Here is a 23,130-nt window from a genome sequence, read left to right on the forward strand (position 1 = left end):
ACAGCGCGCCACCCCTCCGGTGCTTCGAGTTGGTCTCGCCCGCGTCCCCCTCCGCCGGGCAGCAGACGCACATGTTGGGTGTGTTGTGTTTGCAGCAGAGATTACAGCAGCTTGAAACACGTGTGTGCGCTGTCAGACCGCTGTTTGCTGAACACAGACCGCAGGTACGATGCGATAAACACCTCTCAGCCACCGAGGAACACTTGAAGACATTTTAATTAAAGGAAAACACTGCGGAGGAAGAGGAGGAGGAGGAGGAGGAGGCTGGAAGACAGGCGGCTACTGGTTCACTTCACCGGGGGACTGAAGGTCTGTACACCGACACCACGCACTGTCAGTGGGGGGGGGGTTACCACCTGGGAGGCTGCTTTCCTTTAATAAACGTACAGCTCGGTCATGTCGGGTAAAAACGCCCGTTGAGGGTCGTTGTGTTCCCGGTTAGCTCCGTTAGCTTCCCTCAGCTGCTCCATGTGAGCCCGCTGCTCCGTTAAAGACGGTGTTCATTGATGAATTAAAGCTGTGTGAGGAGGAAAAGTGAATGTATTTGGTTTTGTGTTTTTTTTTTATAGCCTGGATAATGTCTCACAGGCTGGTTAGGGCAAGGCAGAGCTAGCCGCCGGGTAGCCGGGCAGTGCCACGTCGCTAGCCGGCTAATGGGAGCAGAGTTGTGCACAATCACTGCTGCAGGGTCTGAGCTTTATTTCACTCACAGTACTGACAGTACTAAAGCTCTGGAGCAAGGAGAGGCCCTGCAGCATGCTGCTTAATGCCACTGTAATGAGGAGAACATACAGTTTTTAAGCTACAGGCTGTTTGTGATGCTCATTAGTAGATTGGTGATGCGTTCAGGGGTCAGCAGTGTTTTTTTCTGTTGCAGCTGGTGGAGGTAGAGCTTTTTAGTCCTACAATATGTTTCTAAATGTCAGTATAAAGAGGAAAATGTGCATACAGTGTTCATTATACAGAGATATTACCCCTGTGATGAGTTACAGTATATTTAATCCTCCATTATTAGATTGTTAGTGGTGCTTTAAAGCTGCAGTAGGTCATTTTTAATGAAATATTTTTGGTCATATTTACTGAAATCTTCACTTTATTCTGACTGTGGTCCACGAGACAGATAATCTGTGAATGAATCAGCTTCCTCTGGCTCGTTGTAGAGCTCCTAATGACGTTTGTGAGAACCCCAAAAGTGTATTTGACGACCTGGAAATGAGACAATCGGTTTTCTTTCTTGCCATCAGGAGCACTTGGAGGTTTGTGTGCGGGTGTAGAGCTCCAACGATGAGCTGATCAATCGATTTGTTGTCCTTTTTATTAACTAAAATCATTCTATTTTAATAATTGATGAATCGATTTGAGTGAATTCTCTGATTTCGTCTTCTTAAATGTGAATATTTAACGGTTTCTTTAGTCCTTTTTAAGAGTGTAAACTGAATATTTCTACATATAAAAGACGTCTTATTGGTTTTTATGAAACCGTGATCAACATTTTCTGACGTTTATGGACCAAACAGCTTATTGATTAATGGAGAAAGTGATCAACAGATTAATTGATGGAGAAAATAATAACAATAAGTTTCCCATTAAAGCTGAATGGTATAAAAAACAAAAATAAACCATACTTATAGAAAATATAGCAAAACAACAACATTGTGACCCTTTTTGTCTTTTTCCCATCAGGCCTTGCGTCACCATGAGCTCCAAGGTGTGTAAGAACTGCGGCAGCACCGAAATCGATGTGGACGCGGCCCGCGGCGATGCCGTCTGTATGGGCTGCGGCTCCGTGCTGGAGGACAACATCATCGTGTCCGAGGTGGAGTTTGTGGACTCGGGAGGCGGATCGCTGGCCGTCGGACAGTTCATCTCCTCGGAAGGTGAGAACGAGGAAAAAGACGTCTGGATACGTTTTAACTGGTTATGAAACAACCTCAGTTTGATCCTGATGCCTCTAAATGACCTTTTATAAATAAACATCAGCAAGAAGATTAGTTTTTCCTAATAGAGTTATTCTTAATGCCGTTCCCCTTGCACTACCGCTTTCGTCCACAGGGGTCGCCAGAATCAATGAAAAAACAACCTAATGACAGTACCTTGTTGGGGCTTTAAGTAGAAATTTAAGGTGCTTGTACTCAATTCTACCTGTCCCACTACATGTTACTCCTATAACCTTTGACCTTTTGACCTGAGGTTGTGCAGATTTTAAGGATGTGAATCATTTCAAGATACTCTAAAGAATCGACGTCAGTCAGTCAACAAAAATAACAAACGTCGACGGCGGAGGTCCAAAGTTCAGAGTGTTAATGCATCAGTCATAATAATCTAATGATATCAGATATAATCTAATATAATCTAATATAATAATATGATAGTGTTTATTACTCCCTTTATTACTTACTTTTAATACTTTTAGTAGATTTTCCTGATTTATACTTTTACTTAAGTAACATTTTCAATGAAGGACGTTTACTTGTAATGGAGTATTTTTAGGACAGTTTTGTAAATAAAATCAAGTTATGAGAAAAACAGCCTCATTTAATGTGATTTAATTCACTTATGATCAGAGAGAGTGTACGGTGGCCCACAGGGACAAAGTTTAAGAAGGATTCAGACACTGTCAGGTGTAACGGTTATACGTCAGCATGATCTTTAGTGATCTTTATTGATTATCTGTTAAAGATTTCACTGGAATGAAGACCGATGTTGTGACTTCGGCCGCTGATGCACAAGAATGAAACATTTCTGCCAACAAAAACTTTAATTTCAACTCAAAGTCCACTTACTCGTTGGTTGTCGAGCTTTCAACCGTATCACGTGGTTTTCGTTGGTGGACAGAGTTTGTTCACTTTTTATCGCAGTTTTAGGAGTTTTCGTCCTCGTTTTCAGTCGTAAAAGTTAAAGTCTATCGTCTGTCTGTGACAGCTGACGGTCACTGATGAAGACCGTGTTACAGGGTTAAAAGCTCCGGAACAAGCTAGTAAGTTGATCTTGAGTTGAGACTGTTTAATGAAAACGTTACAAACTATTTTTAACTATTATTCTCTGTTATTCTATTAATTCAATCAGATTGATTGTGCTTTTTAACTTCCTGTCTGGTTTGTTTTTAAATAATTTTTGTTTAGTTTTAGTGTTTTTTTCAAAAACTATCAAAAAACAAACAAAAAAACAACAAATCGCAACAAACACTTGTATCTTTTTTAAAGTTTGTCCACCTACAGAAGTGTTGATTTACGTTTAATTTAAAGGAAGAACTGATGTGAGTTTAAAGACACTGAATGAAATGTATAAAAAGCATCAGGATGCAGTGAGTTTGTGTTTTAGAAGCAGTTAGTCTCTTAGTGTGTGTGTGTGTGTGTGTGTGTGTGTGTGTGTGTGTGTCCACAGCTGCTTATCTGTGTGTAACATTTACCTCCAGATTGTCAGTGACCTTCACTCTGCAAGACGTTTCACTCCTGCTGCGTCTGCACGTCTGTCGTAGTTCCTCTGAGTGTCCAGTAGAGGGCGCTGTTACACCATGATAATAATCCACCTGTTTCTTTAGTTATGAGATTATATATTTATATTGTATAGTTTTATTTAGATAATTACTCCTTTATTGTTATTTTTATTGTTAAGTTAAATCTGAAAGTATTCTCTCTCTCTCCAGATTCTTTATTTTCTCTTATGATTTGATTTTCTTTTGGACTTTGTGCTGTTGGTCAAACAAAGCAAGGCATTCTGGGATGTATTAATTAATTTGAATTATCTTTTGGTGCAGCAAGCTTGTGTCATAGTAATATGTTTTATTTAAATTTCTTTAAAGTACAGTACTTGAGTCAATCTACTCGGTTACATTCCACCGCTGTTATTGGAGCTGCAACAACAGATTATTTTATTATCAATTAATCTGCAGATTATTTGGTCTGAAAAATGAAAAATGCTGATCGCCATTCCTCAAAGCCAGAGGAAACTCCTTCAAAATGCTTGTTTTTATCCAAAAAACTACCCGAAAATATTCATATTTTAAATATTTAAAATGTAAAAGAAAATCAGTAAAGTGTCAGATTTAATAACCTGAAACCGTTTTAAAATTCTGACTTTAACCACTTTAAGTTACGTTTATCTGTAATAAAAGTTAAAATATATAATTGTTAGTGTTAATTCAATGCAGAATTTGTGTTGAATGAATAGAAAACAAACAGTATGAATCTATAATCCTTTTGTAAAAGAGATTTTGAGTCTGGGAATATTGCTGGTAAAATCTATTGTCAACCTATTGAAAACATACTGTTTCATATTAAAGCCATCAGTCTGTTTGATTTAATCTAAGTAAAAGTGAATCATTTCTTCTTTTATAATGACTTTTATCCATCTAAAGTACGTTCCCTGTTTGTCCTCTGCAGGAGCCGCCACCCCGTCTTTTGGAGATGCACATTTAGGCGTGGGGAGGGAGTCCAGAGCGCAGACGCTGTCGAGAGGTGAGTGACCATCAGAGGGCGCCACATGACTTTATTAAAGTCTGCTGCACATTGAAACTGCTGTTTGAATCTTTCATTATGCAACTGAACTCTGGTGGCTGTCTGTCAGGGAATGTGGAGGTTTGTAGGAGTTGTTCAGGATCATTTATACACTCCTAATGTACAATTTTTTGAAGATTGTACATTAGTAATGTACAGATTGAAGAATGTTTTAAAGAGTTCGGTCTAGACCTACTCTAATTGAAAAGTGTCCTGAGATAACTTCTGTTATGAATTGGCCCTATACAAATAAAATTGAATTGAATTAGATTAATAACTTCAGAGGACTTTTTATCTCTCAGACTGATGTGGATTTTACAGAAGATATATGATAAATATGTTGTTTATACTCTGTTCTTTATACTAGTTTCTACACATTTACTTTAATCTTCACGTGTTCTGTATCGCGTGCAAATGTTCTCTCCTCTGAAAGCAGCCGCGTTGCAACACGTCGGCGTTTTTCAATCTCGTCTGACACAACAGCCGAGCAATTAAAGCAGATTTACCTTCAGTCTTTTTATCCTGTTTGTTCTCCTCTCAGACAGGAAAAGCTGCAACATGTTCTGTTTGATGAACTGTAATAATCATAGAAAATGCTGTTAAACAGCTGTTTTTATTGGGCGAATTTCGATGTTCCAGCCAAACTACTGCGTTGTTGGTTTGTGTGCTTCGGCTCAGCTGATTCCTGAGTGTGATACAGGCCGACAGACGCGAGCAGCATTATGAGGGTGTGTTTCAATCTCAGCGGTGAAGAGGAGTTTGTACACAAAGGCTGTCAGGAACAGTTTGATTCATGTTCTCTGCTGTTGGTTTGTTTATTTGAGCAGGTGGCAGTGATGCTAGTTGACCTCAGGAGGCTCCAAATCACACATCTGCCATCTTAAGAGCGAGTTCTGGTGCAACATTTCACCATCACTTTAAAATTTCAGTCAGGAAACATAAAGGTCAAATGATACAGTGGTTTCCAACCGACCGCCACTAGAGGTCGCAAGAGCTTCACAATGCTTTTAATATAACATATACAGGCGTATAACTCAGCATTTCTGCAAAGAAAACTTTTTTTTATGTTAAGATTATTATTATTATTATTATTATTATTATTATTATTATTAAAGACATAAACTTAAAGTAATCTGACAGGATAAGGTCCTCCGAGGTAATCAGTCTTCGCTCGCTGATAAACAGCCAAAGAGCTAATAGCACAATGAGAAGAAAACACTGAATTTGTCAAAAAAGAATCCTGTTAACTATGTATGATTGTTTAAATATAATAAAAAAATACTTAATACAGACAAATAATTGTTAAAACTCATCTCTGATCAACATTCACAGGAAATAATCTGCTCAAAATTCATCCAAATCTCTCGTTCCTGCAGTCTTCCTGGAGTGTTTGTGTTTAACTATACAGTCTATTAGTTTATCTCTACTGTTGTTGTGCATTTAATAAACTGTGAAATATCCATGAAATATGTCAGGGCTCCTTGTAGTTTGGTTTTAAGGGGAAGAAATCAATAAAATGTGTTAATCAGTTGTGAAACTTTATTGGAGTGAGATTTTATTTTTAGGCCATATCATTTAGGCCTATAGTGTGAGGTGGAGAGAGGGCTAAAGAACTAAAACATAAGATTAAACACGTAGAGGAGGTGGCAGTGTGTTTATATCTTCTCTCGGTTGGATTTTTGGCAGCTGGACAGTAAAACTTCAGAGAGACTTGAAATCAAACTGAAGCCGGAGTGAGGAGGACGCTGTTGTTCAGACAGAGTTGTTTCTGTTAGACTTCACTGTATCTGAGATAAGCTGAGTGTCGGCCCTGTCGATTTATCTGTCAAGCTCTAAATTGACCTGTTACTTGTTATTCTGGAGCCCCCCCCGGGGGGGACCTCGAGGGGCCCTGCAGGTCGTCCCCGGATGCTCGCGCTGATATACACAAGTCTAGAAACACATCAACAACTCCCAGAAAGAATCTTAAAATAAAAAAGAAGCTCTCTCGGCTGGCAGGCTGGCGGGCTGAGCGCCAGAGCTCGGATGCGACGGCGAGCAGCTGGTTACTGCGGCGATGAGCGTCTGCTCGGCTGATGATGTTTCAGCGACGGAGCTGCAGAGTCACAGAGCTGTCAGACCGTGGCAGACGCTGAGTAATGAGTTTGTGTGTGTGTGTGTGTGTGGAGTGGGGATTAGCTCTGTCGCAGTGTGTGTGAGAGCAGATAGGAGGATGAGGGTTGGGGAATACTTCTCATATATTCTGTACAGGAGGAATAGAGTTTACTTATTGTGTTTGTGGATGGAGGCTTTGTTTAGGATGTTTGTTCTCATCCTCTGTGTGTGTGTGTGTGTGTGTGTGTGTGTGTGTGTGTGTGTGTGAGTGAGTGAACAGGTTAAATCACGGTCACAAACTGTGAAGCGAAGTACAAAAACAGACCACTCCCCACACTTTTCCACAAATATCTGCACTTTGTATTCCTTACATTATAGAAACAGGCTCAAGTCTTTAGTCTTAACGCATCCTGAGGGGAATTATTATTTATTCTATTGTTTTGGATCATTGAACGCCTTCTAGACTGCTGCATATCACGCAGTAGAGATGGCAATAAAGTGTGTTTGTGTGTACTCCCCCACCCGGAGATTTATTTTATTCATTTATGGCTTATATAATACAGTAAACCGCTATCTGATGCAAGTGTTGTAGTGTTTATAGCAGACGCTAATTCACAACACCTGTCCCTATAAAGAGTAAACAAGCCTTCATCAGCTGGAATGTGTGTGTGTGTGTGTGTGTGTGTGTGTGTGTGTGTGTGTGTGTGTGTGTGTCCGTCCGTCCTTTTGGGTGTTCATCCAGGGTTTAACTTTGGAACTTTAGGCTTTGGTTTAGCACCTACTGGGAAGGCGCATCCTGTCTAAGATCTAACAATTGGTAATGTTGGTGTTCTATATTATATATGTTGGACTATTTCTGGGCTGGGTGCTATATGTTTTCATATTGAAGCAGATTAAACAGACCTTTGGGCAGTGGCAGTCTAGCTATTTCCCCTTGTTTCCAGTCTTTATGCTAAGCTTAGTGGCTGTAGCTTCATATTTACCACACAGACATTGAGAGTGGCATCGATTCAAGTGTTCAACTATTCCTTTAAGTGTGTATGTGAGTAAGAGTAGTGTTATACTTGTTGTTTTTTTTTGTTTTGTGTGTGTGTGTGTGTGTGTGTGTGTGTGTGTGTAAGGTCTGTGGGGAGATTTATGGCTGTCTGTGAGTCTGCAGGCGTCTCAAAGAGAGAGGACCAGCTCTTCTTTTCTTTCTCTCAGTCCTCCAGAAACTTTCCCCAGCGGCCGCCTGCGCCTCCGCCGTCTCACCGCCGTCTGATTCATATCTGGGAGCACAAACCCCGCCTCCTCCCGTATTAGTGTGGGACAATAATGTATCACCGGTCCCTCATGTGTTGGTCCACACGGTGCGCCGCGGTGTAGGCGTGACGACTGGAATTTAAATGCAGCTTTAAAAAAAAAAAGCGGCTCCAGGCAAGATTTATGTGAGAAAACACACTTTGTCTGAACAGTCTGAATCATAAACTGGAGCTGCAGTAAAAGCCCAATGTCTGATACCCATAAATCTGGATGTAGAGCTGGAAGGTGAATGAATATATTGATACTGCGGTGCGAGGCAAGAATCATCTCTGGGTCTAGTTAATTTAATATTAACAATGCATCAAATGACTCAGCAGCATCATCAGCTCTGACAGAGACAGCTGAAGAGTGACTTGGTTCGTACATTTAGTGTATGGCTCAGCCTCAGTAGCCACGTTTACATCAACACTTTGAGGTATCACATTAGAAAAGGGCAAAATTCAAAAGCGAAACCTCCCAAATTTAACAAAAAGGAAAAGGTTTTTCCGCTCGCTTGAGGAGGTTTTTGCCTTTTTCAGAAACAGTTCATGCGTTTAACGGGGAGATGGGAACGCTTCTTTCACATAAGCGAACATTTAACTCACATGACTGATCACCTGTTTCCGCTCAGTCTCCTCTCTCCCGTCGCTCTGTAACACATCCGTGATCCCTCGCCACGGATCCGATACAACCTTCCTCACGTTAGTAATCACATTAAATTAATAAAACTAAGTGTCATACTTCCATCCTGCTTTATTCACATGACGGCAGTGGATAGAAACAAGCATTCATTCACATTTGTTTTGTGCACATTTATTCCAAATTCAGTTAAATGTGGATTATATTTAGATGGAAACATAACTAGTGTTTCATAACGCACTGTACAGACGCACACAGTACAACATTTAAGGGCCAGATATCTTCCTCAGGAGCGAAAAGAAGAGTTTTATTACGTTGTTCAAAAGTTAACGTCACTTCGTTTTCTGAGAGATTTGTAAACAGAAATATTCTTGAGGATTACAAGATGTAGGACACCAAAAAGCAATGTGCACAAACAAAATATACCCTTAACACACCGTCCCTCCCTTCTGCTCAGTGAGTCATCTTCAACAATAAAGGTATAAAATAGCGGTAGGAATTGTATTAGCCAGTAGATGACACTGAGAGTGAGCACTATGGGTTGTTTCTCGGGTAGCAGACAAAGGACAGCCAGAGAGTGTTCTTCAGAGAGAACCTTATTTTTCCTCAAGATGAAGGATATGTGTTGTTTGAGCCACAGCTTAAAAGTGGGAACTTTCTCCAGACCGTAAGAGAGACGTTGCTGCTGTGCTCTTTTTAATACAGATGTGGCGTCTGAAGATTCTCGGCACAAGGATCCAGTTCGACACGGGTGTCGTTATAAAAACAATATCTTTCTATCCAGAGAGCTGTGTTAGATTTATCCCACTGAAGCGGGGGGGGGGTGTCTGGGAACATCTTGTGGAGCCTTGACTTTGAATAGTGGAGTCTGTGGGTGACACGAAGCTGAATGAGACGACGCCTAGGGTTGATGGAGCACGCGTTAATCTCGTTACGGCTTTCTTCCCAGGTCTCGCTGGAGATCTGCATCCCCGGCTCAGTCTCCCATGTGGTTTTCACTGCTATCATAGTGGGCGGGTTGATGGATTGTGGTGAATCTTAAAAGGATGACGTCTTTCTGTCACAACCTGCAGTTTGGAGGAACTTATCTAGAAACTGAGGGTGATGCACTTTCAAGAGAAGGTAGTTTCTGATTGGCAGAAACCTGAAATAATGACTCCAAGGATGAAGGATGAATGCCGAGGTCTCACTGTAAGACTCTGTTATCAAGCTGGGTGGTAGGAATGAGCAGGAAGATATTTACTGTTAACAATAAGAAGTGTCCTCTTGAGACAAATAAACAGAAACAGGAAGCAGCGATGTCCTCCTGACGTCATCGTGCTGCCACGTAGGGCTGCGACTTTATGATTATTTTCGTCATCGATTAATCAGCCTGTTATTGTTTTAGATTGTTGCTCTTTAAATGTCAAATACGATGGAGAAAAAAACGGCGATCGCAGCTTCCCAGGGACGGAGGACTTCAGGTCAAATATATTGAGTTGAATCACAAAGAACGACGACAACAGCGTTCGTTGTAACGCGAGGGTGGAAACACCAGCTATGTGCATTTATAAGCAATATATACACAATATAACGTAACATTTCTACACAACATGGCATATCACGACATCGCTATCAATAACATGTGATCAGTTCCCATCCTTATTGGTTCCCAGTTGATGTCTGTTACTGGTTTTATCTGCTGTTCACACAGATCCAGCTACTATTTCACTCTTTTCTTCTGTAATAAACAAACATTAATCAGCTGGTGTTTTAATTGGACTTCCCGTGTGTGTCCCTGGTGTAATAACGTCCAATCAGACCTTACTTTACCTGTAATCCAGGTGTGTGTGTCCGTGTGTGTGTCCGTGTGTGTGTCCGTGTGTGTGTGTGTGTGTGTGTGTGAGAATCCTGGTTAAAAACAGCTCCCCAGATAGTTTGGTCAGATTCTGTGAATGTATAAATGTCACGCTGCTTCGGGGTGTCCCACTTTTTGTTCCTGAAAATGTTATGAGGCTGTATTTATGTTCGAGGCTCCTTTTTTAAGGAATCAGTTGCTGTTTTGAGGGTTTGAGCTGAAGAGTCACGTGAAGGGCAGGAAAGTTTTTATTTTTTAAACCTGATGAGGAAGAAGAGTCCTAATTACAGCGGCGGCACTCTGTGTCTGCCCTACTTATCATCTGTGACACTCACTTTCTAGTAAATTAGGGTAGCAATTAACTTTCATCTTCACCGAAGCTGCTTCACACACAAAGTTTGGACCTCAATTTGCAAAGTTTTGGAGTTTTTTTCTTCTTTGGTCTCCTGCCTCTAGATCTTTGGTTTGTGTTTGTTTTTGGGTTATTGTTATTTGTATTTATTTCATGTATTTCTGTACTGCATGTCTTCTGTTATATTTAGTTCCTTGTTTAGCTCGAGGACGAGAATAAAACATTTATTAACCAGTTTTAATGGATTCAGATCACATTAGACAAACAAGGAGTTACTAAATACAGTTGTTTACAATAATAAACTGAGAGATTACGTCCTTTTATTCTGCTAAAGAATTATGAGACAGACGACTCTTTTAATCTCATTTGAGCTCTTTCTGGAGCTTTCAGCAGCGTCTCAATGGGTTTAAGTCGAAAAGTTTGATTTAATGTCTATATAACTTAACTAACTTGCAGCTCATGCAGCAGCACACAATGAACTCTGCAGGTTAAGGCCTTGTGAAGGACTTCATAATAAATATATTTTATTTATTATTACTCCCACACTGAGGAAATACAGTGAGCATAAAAAGGTTACGTTTCAAAGTTTCATAGTTCATATTATCTTATGCAATAGTCTGAGATATTTGCCTTCCACTGGTAGCTTTCCAGTGTTTGTTGTTGCTGCATTTCCTTTTTCTTTGTAATAATTTTTTATCATGTTCTGCCTCAATCTGCATATTGTGACTTGCAGTTCTCCCTGTTAGGCGTAACGGAGTAAAGACGGTGACAGGTTGATCAGCATTTGACCCTTCATTGACATCAAACTCTGTCCCTGCTTTCTTCACTTCATGAAAACCAGATTTTAAAAGTGTCTTCCATGCAGTGGTTCCACTTTTGAAGACTAGACTAGATGCTGTGGACCTGCTCACCCTAGTTAGTCAACACGACAGACTATAAAGAAAATAGGTTTAAAACATTTGAACCACAAACTAGAGTTGTGAGCAGTGTTGTAAATGTAAATTGGCTTAAAGTAAACTCTTTTATGTATATGGTGGTGTGTTCTTTACGCTATGACAGTTCAGTAACGCGGGTCGTCTACTAATCAGAAGGTTGAGGGTTCGATCCCCAGCTCCTCCCGCTGCATGTCGATGTGTCCTTGAACAGGAAACTGAACCCAAAGTTTGCTCCTGATGTTATTTTCTGAATGTGATGAGCTGTGGCGCTGTGTGAATGTGTGTGAATGGATGAATGATGCACAGTCCATTTACCATCTTATTCTTGTTCAGCAATAACTCTGTAATGTCTCGGGGTCGATGATCTCAACAGATGTTAAAACAAAGCAGAACTGAACCCATTGTCTTCTGGAAGATCTTGGAGCCTGAAATCAGCTGTTCAGAAACCTCCTGTTGCTGTAAGGTCCATTTAGTAAATGTTCAGGAACTTTTGATCCTATGATGTGATCTTCATCAGCAGATGGCGTTTGATCAGTTGTTTACGGAATTGTACAGTTTGGTTTGGTAGTTTTTTCATTCATGTCGTCTCAAACATGTGAACATTAACATTTCTTTGACAACTGGGAATTTTTCATCCACAATGGAAAGTTTCCAGAGCCGCTGAATAGACCTTGTGGTGAGATGGACGGGAATCATCTTCATCGGAGTCAATGCAGTAGCTGTGTGGACTTTCTGTTTCTCATTATTCTACTGAAACTCCAGACGTGTTTATGGGGTGGGTGTGTGTAGTGTGTAGTGTGTAGTGTGTAGTGTGTAGTGTGTGTGTGTGTGTGTGTGTGTGTGTGTGTGTGTGTGTGTGTGTGTGTGTCATCCCCATGTTGAAATCTGTTAAACTGAACAACATGGCGAGACGCGATGAGCTCAGACTCTCACATTCCCAGACACACACACTTGTTTGTAACAACATGTTGAGCTCATCCGAGGTCATGAACTACACACACACACACACACACACCCACACACACCTGCTGCTCCACCTGAACTGCTTTGTGCGCCGTGTTGTTGGATGTTTCTGAGCTTTGCGTGTAATGACACAGTTACAGTCTTTCCTGTACTCATGTACATTTGCACACGTGTGTATAATGGGACCCTTGTGCTCGTCTCCAGGCGTGTGTCCTGACTCGTTTGCAGACAGTAATGTTTAGGTGCCTCACCGCATTCATGTCTTTCCCAATAGAGAAATGAGGCGATCATGACGACGACTTTACAGCTTGTTCTGACTTTGTCTGGTCAGGGTTCACGTGTACTCTCACATGTCTCTAAGCAACCAGTAATATGGACCCCGTTGTAGATAATATAATAAACTTTATTTATATAGCACCTTTCAAAATCAGGTTTACAAAGTTCCTTTACAGGGTAAAAGGAAAAATATATCCAATTAACAGTAAACACTGTAAAATATAGCAATAAATAAAACGATGGTGAGTGAAAGGTTAGAAGAAGTGTGTTTTAAGTTCTACCTAAATGAAGTGATAACACTTTCCATCCTGATCTCTTCTGGCAAACACTCTGTCACCCTTGCTTTTTAAATTAGATGTCAAACTAAGCAAGAGGAGGCAAAAATGATGATGGGTACAGGTGGGCAATAGAAATAAGATAAGACTTTATTGATCCCAGCGTGGATTTAACCTGGAAGAATTTACCTTCAGCTGAGTTCTGATTCTGTCCCTTTTATATTTAAACCCTGAATGAATGCGCTGTAGACATTTTCCATTAAAGTTTCTGAACATTTTCATGAGGATGAACCTTAAACCTTTTGGATACAGTGAACTTTCTTTCCTCTTTTCTACATTAATGATAAAAACAGACAGGATGCTGAATACGTGTTTAAATAGAGATAGTCGCCATGTTTCTGTGAACTGACATTCTCTTGTATTTGTCTCTTCAGCCAAACACAACATCAACACTCTGGGCCACCAGCTGCAGATGAACAAACACTGTCTGGACACGGCCTTCAACTTCTACAAGATGGCGCTCATGAAGCACCTGACCCGCGGCCGCAAGTCCTCCCACGTCGTCGCCGCCTGCCTCTACATGGTCTGCCGCACTGAGGGAACGCCACGTATCCTTACTGTACTTTGTTGATCGTGTTAATGTTTGTCCTGAAGTCGCGTGGGATCATGGGAGTTTGCCGTCTTTGCAGTCAGCTTCTCCCGGTTAGGATTCCTTCAGTGTTCATGGTTCAGGAGGTTTCTACCGGGAGCCCAATGATCCACAGAGGTCTCCTCCTCTCCAACACAAACAGACCCGCTGATTAAAACCACTAAACACACTGAATAAAGCAGTTCCACCTTAACAATCACTGCTTCTCCCACGCTGTTGGACAGACAAAGGACGTCCCGGAGGGGCTGCGAGTCGAGCTGCTGCTAACGTTAGCTCAGCTTGTTTCTCTGATAACTTAAGATCCAGACGTCCGATGACTAAAATCCTTCATCCGGTTCAAATCTAGAGTTAAAAAGCGCCAAGATCTAAACAGTGGTTGGTAACAATGTGGCTTCAGACTGGATCAACAGTCAATGTATGACAGCTTCTGGCAGACAACCACAACGCTGACCTATCCTACACAGCTCAACTACATATAGAACAAAGCTCTAGAGTTTCTCGACATTTTCATGAGGAAATGTTACTTATATCTTTTAAAATACATATACACAAGAGACAGTACAAAACACAACCTCAGCAATAAGTATGTACATTTAAAAACACAGAACTCAGCAAGAAAATACAGAGAGAACACTACAGGACACAAACTAACACAAAATATAGAGAACAAAGCACTGAAAATCTACCCAAACTCTTAACGTTAACACCTAAAGGAAGAAGTAGTACAGTTGCCCGGTTGGCCATCGCCCTGCTGTGGACTGTGTGTCAATCTACTTTAAATGTTTTAACAAAGTGGAAAAATCCCCTCTGAAAGGAAACCCGATCAAAGGAAAAACACCCAGAAGTGAACGGAGCTGCAGAGGAGACACTTTTATTTATTCACACGTCTTATATTTGAGCAAAAGTTTGGTGTTAGCGTTCAGTCTTCCAACCTGACGCAGGATGGCACATCAAAGTCTGCAGGTTACTGTTTGATGTGAACCAGCGGAGGCCAGGACGCCCCGCCGCCGCCTTTCTTAATGTTTCATAATCTGCTAACGGCAGCTTATTGAAGTCGAGAGTGATGTGTCACTGTCGGGATAATGGGACTTTTAGGTTCATCCTTTTTTGATAAGCGGGGCAGCTCTTTGGGTTTTTTTGTGCCGTTGTCGGTTTACTCCTGACTCACTTCGCCTCCGAGGATGATTGTGTTATGTAACGGCAGCACAGGACGGCCGGGATAGGTTTACCAAATGAAAGAGGGGCGAGGAGGGTGTAATGCCTTCCTGCTGCATTGTTTACCAGGCGTGTGTGCGTGTGTGTGTGCGTGCAGGCCTGTCTGTTTGTGCATGTTCGGAGGAGTGAGGACGAGGTAAAAATAGCTCTGCTCACTTCCTTTTCCACAGCTGGGTGAGTCTGTAATGTTGTCGCAGGGGAGAATCAGGACAAAGACGGAGGCAGAAGGAGAGCAGAGTGAAAAGGAAACGTCCGTCTCATCTGGAGTTTAATTTAAAGAAGACCGACCGCACTTTCCTTTCCTTTTGTGCACCTCTTCGTCTTTCCGAGCTTCCTTCCACCTTCTTTGTACTCAACCTTTCCTTCCTCTGCCTCTGGGACATTAACCCCAGACGTATGCATCCATTAAAACAATCTAATCAGAGCACAAATGTCATTACCCCATCAGTCAAACATGTCAGCTCCTGGTCCAGAAACCTGATAAATTTCATTTGCTGATACAGTTGATCGCCTCGTTTCTGTCGATAGCAATAATCTCTCTCAGTCCAGCTTTCCCATAGACCCACAGCATCCTCGCTTCCTTGAGTCAGTGTCTTTCTTTTTCATTTGGAGCAGTTGTTTGGTGCAGGAGTCGCACTCGAATATGGGACCAAACAAGCAGGTCGAGATCTCTTGAAAATGGCGGTCTGCTGCGGATCATTTGTGGTGCAAACTAGAGGACTGGGACCGGGACTGGGATTTGACTTAAATCTTGCGGGAGTGGGAGGTTTTGACTTTGCTGCGGGCGGTCAGAAAATAAACTGCGAGTCCTGGGATTTAGCTTGCACCCACCCAAAGGATGGAGAAAACCGCACCAAAGCATGGTCTGACATTTCGATTCACAGTCTGATAATACTAATATTTATCAGTTATCCTGGTTTTTGACCCAGTGGATCACAATGTAAACCGAGTGGATGCTGTTGATCCTCTTAGTGATGGCCTCCTGTTTTTGGTTATTTTCAAATCTAAAATTATTGTGTTGTTAATATATTTGTTTGTATATTTGTGTAATCGTATCAGTGGGAGGTTGAAAGCTAATGAAGTTCCCTGTGTGGTCGCCAAATAGGAAATGTCAACAAAATAAGAGTTAACATGAAATAATGTGCATACTGTGTCACAGCAAACCATGTGAGAGTTCACTGGTTCCAAACCTTTTCTTTTCTGTCACTGAGTAAACTAAGTGACATATTTTATATTCTATTCAGTGCAGAACAATAACAGCAGAGAACAGCTGATAAACTGTACAATGAACACAAACAGTGAACTCAGTGACTGCAGGAAGTTTGTGTAAAACCAGCGATTTGGATGAATTATGAGCAGATTATTTCCTGTTAATGTTGATCACATTTGAGTTTGGCTTCTTTTTTTTAACAAACTCAGTGTTTTCTTCTCCCTGACACTTGGCCATTGTTCTGTTAATGCCATAATGCAGGACGAGGCCTCGCGATCCCTCGTGAAGCTTTGGTGACCCCCCAGGTCAAGAGTCACTGCTTGAGTAGCGGTTTATTAATAGAAAAAGTACAAAAACACTGACATTTACTGCAACTGGACCAGGCTTGCTGTTCAGCGCCTGCAGGTTTAGAAGCTCAATGTCTGTGTGGATGATTGTGGCAGCAGCAGACAGATGCAGAAACTTTTCCAGCTCTCCATATGCAGTAAATGCATCATGGATTTAACCTCTGCATCAGTTTAAATATTCATTTTAATTTCTATAAGTGAGCTGACGGGGATCTGTCCTTCCTGTTGCCCCACACAAGGTGCAAGGTCCCAGATGTGTCGAAGGACCCGCTGTCGTGTTTTATTTTCCTGATTAAGGGAGTTGCCTGTAATCTCCAGACGGCGCGCGCTGGGATTATCTTTTTTCCATTTCATCTGCACTGCTGCTAATTCCATTGTGAGGCCTTTTTCAGAGGAGCTCTCCCCCCAGACTAATCCACCCGGGCAGCCTGGAGACAGGTGCGCCTGTCTCCACGGAGACACTGTCGCCACGGAGACTGATGTGTCCAAGCAGGGCCCTGTCACTGGGAGCGTGCGTGTGTGCGTGTGTGTATGTGTGGTCACAGCGGGGGAGGCGACAGGTCCGTCGGTGTGTTAAGAAGAGTCGTCTGGTCAGAGGTGACGGTTTCAGCGTCTCGTCAGATTTACTGTCACAGCTGCCTGAGCTCACCATGTCCCCCCCTTTTGTGTGTTTCATCATCAGTGCAGTGCAAAGTGTGAAACACTTCAGAGATAGTTGTTTGTGTTTTTACGCGAGAACGCAGTCCCCCCCCCCGACCTACCAGAGCACCTCGTCCCCCGCCTGTTAGCTCACTTTATTTGCACAATAATACAAAGCAGAATACACTCTTGTAGAAGACGGTAATTACGGTGCAGGAGAGGAAGGAAGCATGAAAGGATTATTCAGAATCCCTCTCCTGTTTTAGGAACATAGAAATGTAGAAAATGGCATTAATACAAACAAAACAAAAGGCACTTTGCACAAACAGTAATATACAGCACACACAAACATACAAACCTGTCAGTAGATACATAGATCCTCCTGTCATTAATGATCATTTACTATGATTAGATACCGGTATCGGCCTATCATAGACCGGTATTATATCGGTATTGGTGCAAATGAAGTTTTTTTTTTGGTATGAAATGAAAATAAATGCCTGGTGATATATTGGTTTCACTGCAGAGTTTATCCAGCAGATTGCACTGTTATTTACAACACTGTGGCAAACAGCACAGAGTAAGAGAGATGAAGCAACTCTCAGCAATGTCGACTAGAATTGGTTAACAAATTATTTAACATGTTAAAACAACGTCTCAGTTTAATACTGATGCCTCTGTATGACCTACATAAACAAACAAGACCATCGGCAAGAAGATTGGATATTTCTATATGGTTATTCTTAATAAATGACATTATTATTATTCAAGGAAAAGAAAACTACAAACAAAACAAGACTGCACTGTTTACACTACTGTGGAGTAAGATGGAGGAATCAGCTCTCAGCACTATTAGCTAGAATTGGTTTACAAATTATTTAACATGTTAAGCAACGTCTCGGAACAAAACAGACAAGACCATCAGCCAGAAGACGGATTTATTTCTTATTCTTAATGCCTGCTAACGGGTCGGATTCCCCTTGAAATCAATGAAGCGAGGCGGTGGAAACACTACTGCTTTTGTCCACAGTGGTCGCCAGAATCAACACAAACTGAAAGCTTCATGCAGGGAATATTTATTCCTTAATAAATGTATATTTAATCAGTCAGTTCTTTTCCATTTTCTCCTGCTTTTGGTTTCGTGGCCTTAACCAGTTTCTGTCAGACATGCTGCTGGATCTCAGTGATCTCCTGCAGGTAAGTTTCAAGACTACAGTCGAATTAATAATTGTTTTCTTGATCTTGTTTAATCCTTGAACATCAGGAAATTGTGATGAATATCCATCACAGTCTCCGAGAGCACAAGCATCAAACGTCTTCAGATGTCTTCTTTTGTCTAACAGCCCAAAATCCCCCAAATATTCAATTTCAACGTAAGACAAAGAGAAGCAGCAAATTGTGACTCCTGGGAAGCTGAAACTCTATACCGTTTAATAATTTTACAACTCTAACTAAAATTCTGCAGTTTTTTTAATCAATTGACTTTTCATTTTCATTGATTAATTCAAGAACTCTGTGGAAATGAGGCTGGAAAACTTAAAATAACTTTTCCAGACTTTGAAGCCAACTTTTTAATTCCCTCCTTTTAATGTGTGTCGATGCCCACCCTGTTACAGCAACCACTTAAATACACACTCACTCCTACCACTCAGTCCCATAATGCACCTCTCCCTAACCACTCCTGCAGTCATCTTGCATTCAGACTTTCACCCATGTAATTAAACCTGAGTCGTGTGTGTGTGTGTGTGTGTGTAAATTTAGAAACCCCTCCATTTGTCTGCATATTTAATGGCAGCCGATTCACAGTGAGTCAGGGGTGTGTTGGTGCTGGACGAGCCGGTGGGACATTTCTCAGAGTCACAGCTGGTCAGGGGCTTTTATTTTTATGCACCCAGCTGTCCCGGAGGAACTGGCCGCCCCTTCCCCCCCCATCGTCCACACCCCGGCATGAGGAGGCCAGGAGTGGATTTAGAGTGGATTTTGGGTGGGTGGGGTTGTGGGGGTTATTAACGTCCAGCATTTAGGCTGTGGCTGCTGCGGCTGCAGGGCGGAGATATTCCACCAATCACTTTTTATGGATCCACACCCAGGCCACTTGGTCTGCTCGGCATTGTTTGGATGAATGAGTCGCTCCGTCAGCCCGCGCCACAAAACGTACTCAAGCAGAATAAAGCATATTGGTGGAGGCTGGATCAATACGGGCTGTAAATATCAGCTGCTAATGTGATGAGGTCCTTCCACATTTTATTAATTCAATCACATGCTCTGGATGGTTTTGCACATTAGATGCATATCTCTGCACACATGCAGCAGGGTTGTGAACAACAGGTGCTTTGGAGAGCGAACATACAGAGGATGCTGCACACTGCCCACAGCTCCATCTGTCTGGGGTCTTTCAGGGCACGTAGAGGCTCATTCACACATTTTATGCGAATAAAATATTTTATTTAAAGCTCTGGACAGTGTGCAGGGAAAAGTCCTTATTTCTTCAAGGCTGGTGGATTTGTGAAGTTTAGACTTTGATCTCTTCTACTTTTTTAGTTCATAGGAAGCAATGCATGAGAGCTTTTAGGTGGATGTCATCTAGGAAAATAGTTTAGTTTTTTATCTTGAGATGGGGCACAGTTAACCTAGAAAGCTAAATGGTTCCACTTGGATGCCTACAGATAGTTAATAGAGTATTTGTAACATTTTCAGTTTAGGCACAAAAAACATTTGATGAACATACTTTAACCATCTGCAGGCGGACAGTGCAGTTGGCCAGATGTTGGCATATTTTTCCGGGTGTCTTTTTATCTATCAGAGTGTAGTTCTTGCAAAGTTGATAGTTTAGTATTCTTCAGTATTTTTCAACGTTATTTGCTTTTAGAGGATTAAAAGTGCAATTTAAAACTGTACTGGGTTCATCTTTACTAAGTTGTGTGGAATTAGACTACTTACTTGTTTGGGTTCAGTATGTCAAGACTCCCTGAAGACGACGCTGTATTTGTATAATGTATTAGCTCGTATTTATTAAAGACTTTTTATTCCTAAGAGATTTAAAAGGATTCAGCTTTCCAGCTAAGCAAATTTGATGATGGACCCAGATTTTCAAAACTGGACTGAACCCTGGACCTACATTATGTGTGGTTATGGTTGGGCAATATGTATGGCCAACAACCAGTGACTGCAGATATATTCTCACATGTGTGCTGCACCTAGGGGCAGGTGTAATTTTGATTTTTTTCAACAGGAGCAGATTTAGATTGATGGCTTGTAAAATGACTTAGTTTACATTTAAGTTGTGTATTGGCAGCATTTGGTACAGAAAGGTTGCTGTGTGCACATCAGAGCTTCGGGAGAGCAGGTTCAGCAGAGGAAAAAGCCAAGTATCCACACACAGGATTAAAGCTCCCTAACTTTAATTTGCCTAAAGAGGCAACCGGGTCTTAACGGTCTGTCTTCCTTCACCAGCTTCTTCTTCTTGCAGACTTGTTGACAGCAGCAGTTTGGTTCTGTAGTTTCTGTCTGTAGCTGAGTTGATGTTGTCACTATTTTAACTGGAGCCGTCCTCAGTCATACGAGTCCCATCAGGAATCCTTTAATTGAAAGTTTTTTTTCTCCTTGAACCGTCCACCACCTGTTGAGACTCGGCCGTGAAGTATCGAGTGACCGCGTCTGTGTTTTTCATGGTAGAAAGTTTCAAGTTGACCTGTCGACCCGGAAAGTTTCACTTAGTGCTGCAGTTGAGAGGGGATTAGATTCTTCTCAGGTTCCCCCAGTTTCACCTCCCGAGCACCTCCACTGCCCAAAGTTCAAAGTGATGATTAAATTTAATTTAAAGACTTCAGTTCAGTCTCTCCGATTCTAATATCATGTTCGGACCAAAGAAGAAAAGTTTCCAGATGGTGTCAAATTTAACAATTTCTGCATGATGAACAAAACTCTGCTGTGCTGCATGAATGCATAAGATATTTATTTATTAATGAGCAGTTCTGAAACTCATATTTTAATATAAAGATTTGTCCAAATTTCTATTAAGCCAATTAAACATTTTAAAGTCCTTTTCACTCTGCAGTTGAATGAAGTAGTTTGAGTTCTTATAGGACTTATTTTGACAGTTTTGGCCATTGTTCCTATCCTTAATGCTAAAATTGTACTCACCAAAGTAAATGCTGAGATCTGGGAACACGATAATGTCTCTTTAACATGCATTTGTGCACTATGCACCCTTTCTGTTGGAATAATTAACAATGTACATTTGCTTTGGAAACACTGCCGTCATATCAGAAAGAAAAGCCTTCAGTGCCGTTCTTTGCTCTTCTTTCAATGAAGAAATAAGTACTGATATGACTGATGCTAGCAGCAGCTACGCTAACCTCTATGGGAGCGTTGCCCGTCACTGCCAGAAGTTCTGTGTAGGATGCTGATTGGTCCAGACCACTGTGGTTGGATATAAGTACATAGCTTGAAGCCTGGCAAGATGGATTCTTGACTGATCTTGTGTATCCAGCTGCCATGCAAGGATAATTTGAGACTAACATTGTGTAGAATAAAGTTTGAAGTGACAGAAACTGAACAAACAACCAGTCAAAAGTGATTTTGAGGAAGTTTGGGGTGAACTGTGAACACCTAGCGCCTGACCCAGTAGCTGCCAGTACTTGCTGATTGGTCCGTTGCCACTGTAGTTTGACCACAAACGCACAGACTGAAGCCTTGCAAGGGCAGAACTAAACCGCTTTATGCAAAATGATTGATTAATTACAGCAATATGAAGCAGTGGAGTAGTGCAAAGTAGACACAGTGACAGCAACTTATTTTTCAGTTGTAATTGGGTATCCTTCTGGGTATTGGGTATATTCTAAATCCCCTCATTCAATAGTGTTCTGTAAGCTGATTTTTCTTTTTCCAAGAATGGCAAAGGCATGACATAGTTGTCCAATTTCATGAGTGGATTGAGGAAAGAATGCGGAATACTTCACTCAAAATGCATAATTATGTAGTTGTCTCACTTGTCTGTGGGCCAGTATTGATTCTTCCGTGGCTAATGTTTCATAATGATCCTCACTCCCTGAAGTCAAGCAGCAGAGGTTCAGTGACAATGTGCAAACACTACCGGACTATTTTTGGATGAGCTCAGTATGCAAGGGTAGTCTTACACGTCACTGTTAGTAACACAGGGCGTTTATCCTCTGCTTCTCCAGGCTCCACTACAGTCTGATTATTAGTTGGATCTAAGCTATGGTCAAAGTCTGTCTTTGTGAAACCGGCTTCAGGGTCTGTGAGCAAAAAACAGGAAGTTCATGATATTTTCTGCTTGTGCTTGTTGCGGGCTGTGAACCGAAACATTGACCTGAAGGCACTAAATCGCTGCATAGAACTCCATTCACACCTTTTTATATAATCATTTCATCCATTGTTAATATAAAAATATTGATAAGTGTGGCTTTAAATGCCGTAAAAGCTTAAGACCAACAATCCTGTTTATTCCACTTCCAACTTTGTATATGAATTCCTTGCTGGAATCCACTTCCCAGAATAGCAGAGGAGCATCTGCGTCCCTGCCCGACTCCAGAGGGGTCTGAGAGCGAGAGTCCGTCTGTCTGCTCCTCACCCCCCCCCAACCCCTCACCCCCTCCAGCCCCGGAGGTCTGCAGAGTCGGTCTGAAGGAATGACAGAGATCTGACCCGAGTTCACGACCTGATCCTGCAGCTTTCACTGCCGTCTGCTGTAGCTTTCAGCCGGGGTCCCAGCTAAACTTCATTCTGGGCTGTAATGCTGATAATTCGGGAAGAAAATGATAGATGTGCAACCCCGTGGCTTTGTTATCCATCATTAGATCCTTTCAGATGGAGCGGGGGTGGGTCAGGGGATGCCAGAATTTACTGCCGAGCCTTCTGGAGGTGTTGTGGTTAAAATACAATGAAACATCTGTGATGGGA

The 23,130-nt window shown here is 41.7% G+C and overlaps 1 protein-coding gene across 1 annotated transcript in view; it reads left to right on the plus strand.

Annotated features, from left to right (window-relative positions):
• The first annotated feature begins 36 nt into the window (after positions 1-36).
• LOC127356157 (transcription factor IIIB 90 kDa subunit) overlaps positions 37-23,130 on the plus strand; it is a 131,527-nt gene continuing 108,433 nt past the window's right edge. Inside the window, exons 1-5 of the mRNA XM_051387706.1 lie at positions 37-309; positions 1,684-1,877; positions 4,383-4,457; positions 13,583-13,756; positions 18,374-18,405. Coding sequence (XP_051243666.1) covers positions 1,697-1,877; positions 4,383-4,457; positions 13,583-13,756; positions 18,374-18,405 — 462 coding nt within the window. The 5' untranslated portion in view covers positions 37-309; positions 1,684-1,696. The remainder of the gene's footprint in view (positions 310-1,683; positions 1,878-4,382; positions 4,458-13,582; positions 13,757-18,373; positions 18,406-23,130) is intronic.

This window comes from Dicentrarchus labrax, unplaced genomic scaffold, assembly GCF_905237075.1.
Source record: "Dicentrarchus labrax unplaced genomic scaffold, dlabrax2021, whole genome shotgun sequence".
In the NCBI taxonomy this organism is placed as follows: Eukaryota; Metazoa; Chordata; class Actinopteri; family Moronidae; genus Dicentrarchus; species Dicentrarchus labrax.